This window comes from Camelus dromedarius, chromosome 18, assembly GCF_036321535.1.
Source record: "Camelus dromedarius isolate mCamDro1 chromosome 18, mCamDro1.pat, whole genome shotgun sequence".
NCBI lineage: Eukaryota > Metazoa > Chordata > Mammalia > Artiodactyla > Camelidae > Camelus > Camelus dromedarius.
Genome location: NC_087453.1, coordinates 23061825 through 23073020, shown reverse-complemented (window position 1 = coordinate 23073020; position 11196 = coordinate 23061825). Strand labels below are relative to the sequence as shown.

Sequence of the window (11196 nt, the reverse complement as noted above, 5' to 3'; positions counted from 1 at the left end):
AACAAATACCCCAGATGAGGGGCAGGTTTATCTTCCCAGATTGGCAGAGGGGGAACTGGCAGGTGGTTTTGGTCTGGGGGCCCAGCTGTGGGAAGCTGGGAGAGGCAGAGGGTGCTAGTCGTTGGCACGGGTCATGGGAAACCAATGTCTTTGCTACTTTGCAATGCCAGGCAGATATCGTTCCTATGATGATTGCTAACAAGCTTGTTTATTTGTAATTGTCATAGTTTCACAAATCGGCATATTTGTGATTACATAGCAATAATAACCAGCTGTCATTTGTTAGCCTTTACAATGCTATCTGCTGTGTAAAATGAGTTATGTGCATTATCATATATAATATTGTCGAATAATCCTATGAGATAGATACTATTATTATCCTTTCTTTTACAGATGAGGTAACTGAGGCTCAGAGAGGTTGAATAACGCATCTAAGATCAAACAGAAAGTAAATGGTGGAGCTGGAATTAAAACTCAGGTTAACAATCACATTTGTAGAAACATGCAAGTTAGGGTCACAATATATTACCATTCTGTACCCATTATATTGGCAAAAGATAAGAAGATTGATAATACCAAGTGCTGACGAGAATGTGGAGCAACAGGAGCTCTCAGACACTGCTTTCCCACTTTGGAAAAAGGTTTCTTGTAAACTTGAGTTTTCACATACCTTCAGTTCAACTCTTTGCCATACAGGTATCTGTTGTTTTTCAAAAATTCGCTTTACACCACTTTGCTTTTACAAAAGACCTTCACTAGTACCTGTTTTCGTGAACTGAAAGAAAGCCAATTGATTTTACAAAAACAGGTGAAATGTGAAAATGGCATTGAGTGTCGTGGTGTGAGCCATTATAGTCGCAGCAATCACCCCAAGGGAGTGGCGTCACCAAGCGCCTTCCCTAGGAACTGCGCTCGGCATCTCTGCATCGAGCTGCCATAGCTTTGACCTGTGTCTGTGAGCATCTGTGCTTTATCTCAGTTTATTTTGTGCCTCCGCTAGCAAGATGCATCCTAAGGTAATTACTTGTTCGCTTTACACATTTCGGCTTGTGAAAGGTTTCATAGGAATGCTCGACTTTCGGACAGTGGGGAAAACCTGTATGTCCTAGAGACGCTCTGTGCTTATACACTGGGGCCCACGAACAAAAGTGATCACAGCAGCATTGATAATTAAAGCCCAAAACTGAGCCGATCAGAGAAGGGCAGGAGACAGGAACCACCCCAGTTATTGTAACAAAGAGAATTTAATATAAAGAATTGCTAACTAGATATAAAGCTGTTAACTTGGTGACCGAAAGGTTATAAAAAGAACACTAAGATAGAACGAAGTTAGACCTGCAGGATGCAACTATCGTTCCCGGGGCTGAGGAAACAAAGAGAAGAGGCTGAAATGATCAAAACTGGAAAACGAGGAGGAGAAGTCTTGTAGAGCTAAACTTCGGGCATCTGAGAAGCTAGATCTGCTCGGTGGGGGCTTGAGTCTGGAGAGCTGAGAAGGACCAGGGAGGGCAGGAACTCAGACTCGAGGGGATGCTGACCATGTGAGACTGATGTCTCAGCTTAGGGGGAAGGGCCACAGTGGGCTGGGACCTAGAGCCTTGAGAAGGGGGTGCTGGCTGGTGCCACGGGGAGGAGTTGCTGCTGTGAGGTGAAGGAGCACCACAGGAAGCTACAGAGAACAAAGGTGAAGAAGCAAGTCTTTTCTCCCTCCTCCAGCCCTGCCCTGCTCCTTGACAAAGTCAAACAAAATCTAACCCGGAGCAGTTAATAACACAGAAATGTGGTTTCTGAGGCTTCAGTCCCAGTATCCCAGAGCAGGTAATTTAAAATTTTTAAGTATTTATTTTTAATGGTGGCAAAATATAACACAAGATAAATGTGATCATTTTAACCATTTTTAAGTGTATAGTCTCCTCAAGTACATTCCTGTAGTTATGTTACCATCACCACCATCCATCCACTCAACTCTAGTCATCTCGCAACACTGAAACTCTGCACCCATCAAAACACTCCCCGCTCCCCAGCTCCCGACAATCACCACTCTACTTTCTGTCCCGGTGAATCTGACTACTCTACGTACCTTGTATGAGTGGAAACATACTGTATTTGTCCCTTTGTGACTAGCTTAGTTCACATAGCATAAAGTCTTCAAAGTCCACCCATGTTGTGGCACGTGCCAGAACTTCCTTTCTTTTTAAGGCTGAATGACATTTCACTTTATGTATGTATCATATCTTTTTTATCCATTCAGCCACTGACAGGAATATTTTTTTCATTATCATATGTTATATAAAAATTCCAGGTTAGTCTGACTATAAACATTGTACATATAATGCACCCCGCCCCGCATATACACACACTTTGCCTCTGTATGCAATGAATTTACTTTTTCAAAGCCTTAAAAACAATATCCTAACAACATGCAAGAAGATTTTCAAAAATAAAAAGGACTAACAATAATCAATTGGACCATCTTAACACTTTTATTTTCATCTGTGCCATTTTAAAGTCTTTCTTTTAGAATTTTTCAAAGTTACAACTCCAGCACCCCATACAGCTGAGGGTTCTGCCAGGTCATGCACCTCGTTGTCTGCCATATATTGCTGCCAACCCTGAATGAAAGAAACACCATTTTTTCATGATTTCTCTGCTTTGCTGCTTTGAACATCTGGATTATATTCCTCAGGACTGTTTTGGTTGCAAATGAGGGAAACCCTACTCAAATCAGCTTAAGCAAAAACAAACTGGTGCCTGTGTTCGTGGGCGGTGGTTGTGGTGGGATTTACTGGTTTCTGTGCCCGAGGGACGGCAGGACTAACTCACAGAATTAGGACCTGAAACCAGGGACTAAAAAAAGCCAACACCCTCAGCACCCTTCCTCTCTCCCCATCTCTCCTGTGGCCCTCTCTCTGCTTCTCTTTGAAGACTAGCCTCTTTCTTTCCTCCTGCAGGCAGGCCCTCCTCACCTGACAGGGAACACGGGCCCTGACAACCCCAGCTTTGCAACTGCAGCAGAACAAGCATCAAGAGCGCGATACCAGAGAAGGGCCGTGATTGGCTCTGCTGAGTCACATGCCCACCCATTGGGCCAATCATGTTGCTAGGATGACCTGAATGACAATTGGCCAGGCCTGGTCACACGCCCATCCCTACGCCCAGGGTGCTTGGAGGGACTGTTGCTTTCAGATAAAAGGGGAATAAAAAGTCCTGCTGGGAAGACAGAAAACAACCATCAAGTCACTACACATGGGCTGGTTTTTCACCATGGCAACACTAGATAAACATCCTGGCACACTGAGCTCTTTCTTTGTTTTAACAATCACCTTGTGAGAAATTCCCAAGGATAGGATTACTGCCACAGTACTTGTCAGAAGCCATGAAACATGTTTGTCTTTTCCAAGTGTGTTCACATCTGGTATGTTATTTGTGCAAAATCTCTGATAAGAGACAGGAGAGGGAAGAGTGACACAGAGAAGCTGAGTGACAGGTCCAGGGACACACAGTGGATGAGGGCAGGGGTGAACTCCAGCCCTGACTTCCGGACTCCCATTCCAGTGCCCTCTCCCAACAGCACCACAACCGAAGTTTAGACTGGTGGGAGAGGTTTCAAGTCCAGGCTCATCTCTGGCCCATTAAGGGAGGGAGCTGCGTCTGCTGTCTACCCCTTGGAAGAGATGGGCCAGGCCCCTGAAGGAGGAGGGCTGGCGGCCCCTGCCTTCAGAGCCTGCTCGAGCTCTGATGGGGGAGGTCCCTCCACTGGACCTGGCGTCCTCCCAGTGGGCACTCTCTGTACGCAGCTCCTCCAGGACACTGTGAAGATGCCTCAGCGTGAGCAGGAGTCTCTGGTCTTGGACCTGCATCTCAGCCTAGGAGAGAGAATGAGTCTGTGAGGGGCGAGCAGAGCTGGACGTTCCCCAGAGAGCCTGTTCCCATCACCGTCTCATTGAGGACAAGCCCACAACCTCACAGAAGCCATGTCCACCATAGCCTCAGTTTCTTCATCTGCCAAGCAAATTACTTGCCTTTCAAGGCTCTCTCCCCTGTTTTAGATCCCACCAGGACTTTGGGGGCTTACGTGGTCCCAGGAGAGGAGGGAGAGTACTGGACTTTCATTCATAGTAGTCATTGGTGTTCCTAATTTGTTCCTTCTGCTGCATAAAGTGACAGACATGCAGTGACTGACACGTTTCCCTGATGGTCAAGTGGGGCTTCTTGGCTGGGCTCCAGAGGGAAGCCCTTATGGAGTCATGTGAATTCCACAGGATAGAGGTTAAAAACAGGCTTGACTGGGAAATTTACAAGTCAGGGATTAGCAAGTGGAGACTCAAGGCTCCCATCTCTTGGCATCACATGAAGCGGGAGCGTTTGGGCTTAGGAGGCTGTGTCCCAGGCGGGTTTTCCCCTTTCCCCCTGACCTGTTCTCCCTTCTCATGGGTGGGAGAGAGGTACATTATCAGGTGGAAATCAGCAGTCTCAGTGTGAGCACCCAGTGTTTAGGGGAGCACAGGGAGCGACTGGTGGGGGCTGACCCACGGGGCTTCTCGTGGGCCCAGGAGACTCCAGCAGCAGCAGCAGCAGCAGCTCCAATCTCTGGATACCAAAGAACTATAAGAAGCTGCGTCTCCTGCTGCTGGAGTCCCCTGAGCCCATGAGAAGCCCAACTGGTTCAGCCCCTCCCACCTGGGTGAGGACAGGCTTGGGTCCCAGCTAGTCTGTTGCCTGGCAACCCAGACAAGTCATTTTTGGACAATCCTGTCTGTCCCTCCCCAGAAGTAGAAGCTGACGAATTGGGATACAAACCATGGGTGCCCCTGGGGTTCCCCGAACCACCTCCTTCTCTCTCTTGGCTGGTGTCTCCACCTACTTTGGGGCACCCCTCTATTTTTGGACTTGGAGAAAACAGCACAAAGAGAGGCATAAGGCCTGGCTTCCTGAGCAGATACTGAGGGGGACCAAGTAACAGAAGTTCAGGAGAATTAGTGCCCCATGGTGTGGACCTTTACTGACAGGAAATGGGAGACAGGAGTGAGCTGGGCAGATAAACTTCCTCTTCTCTTCCCCAGGGTGCAGACCCTCTGTCAACCGCTGCAGAGAATCCTGCGGCCAGGTAACCAGTGACTGAGAGGGCCGCTGGGCCTCTTTAGGGCTCCTTCTAAAGTGGCAGCCGGCACGGTAGGCTCACAAGGCATCTCCTGCGATAGCCCTGGCCTTTGTCCCCACTTCTTATTTCCCTCACTGCCACTGCTCTGCTTGCACCTCCAAATAATCCTTGTGCAAGCCTCTGCTTTCTAGAGGAACCAGGCTAAGACAGTGAGTGTCCTCCTTATCCAACTGGGTCCGGGTTGTAACAGCCAACATCGCTGGGCCAAGCAGACACTAAGCGAATACCATCTCCTCACCAAATTCCTACAATAACCCTTGGGATACTGGCACTGTGGCTATCCCCATTTTATGATAAGGAGACTGAAGTTCAAAGAGGTAAAACCACTTGCTGGAGGCCACGCCGCAGTAGAGCCGGGCACGTACCAGGACTCAGTGGAATTCTAAAACTAGTCTGGCAAGCACAGCACCCAGCACCTCCTATGTAGGCCACGACCTACTTATCTCAGCACTGGAGATGGCGATCGTGTGCCGTGTGACCCGTCCCAGAGGGGTGCCTGCAGGGTCTACACCCCAGCCGGCAGCCTCTGCCCCAGCCTGGGGGGCACCTGCAAGGGGGGACCAGGGAGCCTCAGAAGACATGGGATGAGGGCGTCAGGTAAAAAGACAGGCAAAGCCTTACCAGCTCCTTTCTCAGCCACTCCAGGGTCTGCCCAAGACTTGAAGTCGGCTCTTCTGCTGTTTTCATCTTGGTGTCCTTGGGAGAGACCTTGACGCTGACCCGGTGACGGGCCTAAGGGACCTTTGACTTGCACAGTGTGCTACTTGCTTCAGGCTGAGAGCAGGGTCTGGCCAAGTCACGAAGGATGGAGTTAATGAGAGCAGGAAGTGGCTCACTTTGGGAAATGTAGCACGTGTGTGTGTGTGTGTGTGTGTGTGTGTGTGTGTGTGTGTGTGTGTGTGTTTTAAAGGGCTTCAGTGCTCTGAACAGAACAAGGGAAGGCGGGAGGGAGATCACTGGGGTTCAGGTGCCTCAGTGCCTGCGGGATCCAGAATCCAAATCTGATGCCGACAGGATCACAGGGACAATAAAGCTTTAAACGATAGAATTAATCATTATTAGGAAAATAGGTGTCCCCTAACTGAGGGCTTGTTTTGCTCTAAATGCCTTATATAGATACAGACAGAAAATCTCATTTGGGGAAGACGCCACATCTGCATCCCCAGCCCCCTTCCTCCCTCTCTTGACTATCTATAGAGTCTATAGATAAAGGGAAATTCTCCCTTTTCAAGCTCTCTTTCTTCTGGATGCCCATGCGACTCATTTCTAGCAAATGAGATCAGAGCAGAAATTTGCCTTTAGACTCCTAGGAAAACGTTACTTACCTGATAAGGAAAACTGTCGATGATGCACCCCCTTTACTCCTGCTTTCTTCTCCTTCCTTCTGCCTTGAATGTGGATATGATCCCTGGAGCTACAGTAATCAAGTCGCAACCCCTAAGATAAAGGCGAAGAAAACTGCAGAGGCATTGAAATCACTGAGTCACAGAATCACCAAAAGCATCTGTCTGTTATGTGAAACAATAAACCTAAGTTTTAATTGGGCAAACAGTCCTAACGGATGCATCATTTATTCCTCACAACACACTTTGAAGGGGTATACCTTAATTCTCTCTTTCAACAACACTTATTGAGTGCCTACTGTGTGCCAAATTCTGCTGTAGGCACTGGGGATAGGGTCCCAAATCAGAGACAAAGACTGTGCTTTCCGGGAGCTGAGGATGAAAACAAACTATAATCAAAGTAATATTATAATGAAAATAAGTAGGATCTATTCACATGTAGGTTTTTAAAAAAAAAACATTTTATCCACATGAACTAGGAACTCTAAACTAAGAATTAATATAGCAATCCCAGACAAAGAGCTGAGGTGACCAGCAAAACAGAATAGCACCTGCCCTCAACCCAGGCTGCACAAGTTGTCCACAGATAAAGCTCCACTGAAGATGAACTCATAACCCCAAATTAAAAAACACAAGGGACCCATCCACCATAAGTGACAGTCAGCAGACACCAGCAATAGCAGGATTAGACCCTTCTTCTCCTAAGAACTTCAGATAAGATAACAAAAAAGTATTTGAGAGGAATTAAAGTCATATGAGAAGAAACTGAAAACATAAGGAAAGACTATTTTAAAAGCCTGATTTCAAAAGAACTAAATAGAATTTATAGAAGTTAAAATTATAGGAAATGTTCATAAATTAAAGAAAAAAGAGTGGACATTAAGCTTAGTCCCAGAAGATAGAGTTAGGGCAGTGGGTACAGGATATAGGGAGGCAGATTGGGACTGAGTAGGAGGAAAGTGTTGCTTAGAATTCTTCCAAGTAGCGGGCACCAGTCAGTGGAGTGTGGACCTGCAGCCTGGATGATCAGGGAGGCTGGAGAAGAGGCTCTGCTGGCTCCAAGGTAGGACCTGTGGCATCTTCCAAGTGTGAGACTGACTGGGCAGGGAAGGGGGCCAGGACACTGTTTGGGAACCCAGGACACCTGGTTTCTAATCCTGGCTCTACCAAACTTTCTATGTGAGCTGGGCCTCACCCTTTCCATCTTAGGCAGAATGATGCTCAAAATAATTACAAAAATGAGTTGTAAGAAACATCACATTTCTTATACCCTGGAGTTTATAGCGTGAGATGCATTCTGACTGCCATACGCAGAGAAAATTCTATGTGCAGTTTCTCCTGGTTTAGCTGTCACTCTTTAGAACCAAAGAGGATCCAAGAAACTCTCGCATGCCACATTTACACCCCTTTTGAATACAGGGACCAGAGATGATTGCTTCCAGGCAGGTCACCGGGCTTTGTGTCACATGACCCTGTAATTATAGGGCAACTGCCTGGATCAGTGCTGGGTGCCCCAGCCCAAAGCAGCCACCTGCAGACCAGACAGGAGGGAGACCCTCGGCTGCCCTGAGGGTGATTGGTGTGACAGTGCTCTGGGTGGTGATCAAATAACCCAACCAGATCTCTCAGGCAGTTTGAATTTGCCACAGATAGAGGGGGTTGCAATGTCACAAGGACACCGTGTAACAAACCTTTCCCAAACTCCATACCTTCAAACAGTAATTGTTATTTTCACTCCTGAGTTTGCGGGTTGGCTGGGATGGTCTGCATCAGGCTTCAGGTCTGCAGATCGCAGCCGGCTCCGTGGGTCTCCTGTCCTCCTCCTGGAATCCCCAGGCTACGGGGACAAGTTCTTCTCTTGGCAACGGTGGAGGATATGAGAGCAACTGGAACCATGTGAGGCCTCTTAAGACCTAGGCTCAGAACTGCCACTGTCACTTCTGCCATGTGAGCAAAGCGAGTCACACAGCCAAGTCTGAAGTTAAGAGGCCAAGACGTATACTCCACCCACGAAGAAATCGTGCCTCATGTGTGGAGTTAAGAGACAAAGGAAGAAGTGGGGCTGGCAATTCTACAGCAGAAGGAAGTTAGTTCAGAAGTGGGGCCACAGGCCTGGAAGGTGGCAAGCAGACACTATGAGGGGGCAGGAGCCGGGTGCCAGTGGCAGGAGACACAGAAAGGACTAGAGAGACTTGAAGGATGATTTAGGACAACCAACGTTTATTGACCTCCTACTCCAGACCACGTGCTGTGATAAGCCCTTGACCTACACAACCTCATTTCTTCCTCCAGACCTTATCACTGCAGGTCCCAAACTGAGTGCCAAGGCACCCAGAGGCTTTGCAAAACATTTTAAAATTTTCAGGGAAACACAATAACATCTGTTGGCCACTGTACAAACTATTATTGTTAAGTTGTTTGATTTTAATTTAACAAGCAACTGTTAGACATTTCTTTGGGCCTGGTGCACTCTGAAAACAAATGACTGAGATGCGAAGGGTGCAATGAGCTGAGAAAGTTTGGGAACCTCTTCCTATGAAGCAGGTACCATGGTTATCTGCATTTCAGAGCTGAGTACAGATACATCCCATTGTTAACCCCTTCTTACATGTGAGGAAACTGAGGCTCAAAGAGGCAGAGATTTTCCTGGGATTATCAAGCCGGTAAGCAGCAGGGACCTGCTCTCCCTGAGCTGTGTGGGAGGGTCTTGCCTGGCGTCCTGCAGGGGCTGGGGGGTCAAGCAGGGGCTTAAGCTAAACCACCTGCTGCCCTCCCAGGCAGCCCGGCGGGTTCTCTGCCCGACACAGCAGTGGTATTGATAGGAGTGCTTGGCAATTAGAGTCTGACACTCTGTCCTTGGCCTCCAGGGCCAACACCTAGTTACCCTGGAAGCCAGTGCTTGTGGTTAACTTGTTTTGACGCGTTTTCATTTATTTTTAATCCCACTCTCAGAATTCTGGCTCAGAGCACATTTTCCTTCCTAGTCTTAGAAAGGCTTGGCACATGGGGATAAGGGGAGGTGTGGAGCCAGGAGGCCTGGAAAAGGAAAGAACTTAAACCCCTCAGTGAGGAAAAGTCTCTTCACCAATGATCAAAGCCAGAATGGCCATCCACTCATCATCCACGGGCAGCCAGTAATATGGCTTCCATGTGCCAGACAGATCCCGTGCTGGATGCCAGGGGTGCAGCGGTGAGCAAGGAAGGCTTCACACACGACTTCACAGGGCTTATGGTCCAGCTACTAAGAGAATCCGTTAGCAGCCAAGTGTTTCAAAAATCGTACTTTATAGCACAAGCCTGGCGTGTATGTATGAACGAATGAATATATGAATGAAGGAATTAAAAAATTTGCAAATGAAGAAATGATGGCTCAGATGAAGATGTGAGTTGCCCAAGCAAGTCAGCAGCTGTGGCAAAATGGCAGGTTGTTCCTTATTTTCCCTTTTCCCATTCACACATGGCAAAGAACAATTCCTAGACTCCCTTGCAGGGAAGTGTGGTCAGATGATTAAATCCTGGCCAGCAGGATATGAATGGAAGTGAGATGTGCAATTTCTGGGTTGTGCCCTTAAAAGGGGGGAAAAGGATTCCTGCCCTTTCCCCTGGTTCTCCTCCTGCTGACTGGAATACAGTCAGAAGGGCTGGAGGTGGAGCAGCCATTTTGGACCGCTGGATGGAGGATGGCAGAGCAACAAGACAGAAAGAACGGGGGTCTCTCGTGATTGGTGAAGCCACCATGTCAGCCTTAACTGCCAAGTATACTTTTACATAAGAGTGAAATGAGTTCTGTTTCACTGAAGACACTATCATCTTGAGCCTCTTTATTACAGGAGTCAAACCAATCTGCTTAAAATACAGCAGCAGAGCTAGCAGGAGAAGCCAGTTTCCTTGTTTCCCCCACTCAGGCTCTTCCATAATCCCACTACCTACATATTTTATTCTTGCCCAAATGTTTTCTTGTTTGTGACCTGATCTGCTTCACATAACAGCTCTGTGAAGTCCATAGCAGGGAGAGGACTTCCGTAATGCTAACTGGGCGAACAGGAAACCCAAGATGCAAGAGTGGTAGGTAACCTGCCCAGAGACACAGGGGCAGAATTATCCCCATCTCTTGGATGGGACAAGTGGGCTCAGAGATGTCACTGAGCTCTGCCTCCATGTCTGACTCCTAGTCCAGGGCCCTACCCACCCTTGAGGGCTGTCCCCTCTTTTATCCTGGGCACCTTAGCCCTCATCCCCACTATTACAAAATACAAATGAGGTGGAAGTTTAGCAGAGAGAAGCTTCCACATTTTGAGAGCCCTCAAATGCACCCTTCCAACCACACAAGCACACACCATCACACCAGCCAGAGGGAGCACAGGGATGGGTACCAGTTGGCTTAGGGGTCCCAACCCTGCCTCTCCTGTGCTATTTATCCCCTTCCAGCAGGCACCCCAGACAGCAAGACTGAAAACTGATAATTCGCCTTCTGCCTATGCTCTTTATCTGTGTACTCATGAGTCCTGAACACAAGCCCTGCACCTCTGTCTCCTGTAGCAAATGCTGCCAGAGTCCCATCCACATCCCCTTGATATTCACCTTCTCCACAGGTGCCCACGGCTTCCTACTGCCAAGCACATCTGACTCTCTGCTTAAGGAACATGTGCAGAGGACAGGATGGAAGTGCTGGCAAACAGGTGTTGGTAGATA

General features: G+C 48.0%; 1 protein-coding gene across 1 annotated transcript; it reads right to left on the bottom strand.

Annotated features, from left to right (window-relative positions):
- Positions 1 to 3632: 3632 nt before the first annotated feature.
- C18H20orf202 (chromosome 18 C20orf202 homolog) lies at positions 3633 to 5911 on the bottom strand. The gene is made up of 2 exons (XM_031434450.2): positions 5783 to 5911; positions 3633 to 3866 (listed from the first exon to the last, which is right to left on the bottom strand). Exons 1-2 carry the CDS (start codon positions 5846 to 5848, stop codon positions 3633 to 3635), a joined length of 300 nt encoding a protein of 99 aa, XP_031290310.2. The 5' UTR covers positions 5849 to 5911.
- Positions 5912 to 11196: the final 5285 nt, after the last annotated feature.

Coding starts and splice junctions, on each gene's coding strand:
- C18H20orf202 (XM_031434450.2), bottom strand. CDS start 5,848: ATGAAAACAGCAGAAGAGCCGACTTCAAGTCTTGGGCAGACCCTGGAG. Junction 3,867..5,782: donor AGTGGCTGAGAAAGGAGCTG/GTAAGGCTTTGC, acceptor TCTCTCTCCTAG/GCTGAGATGCAGGTCCAAGA.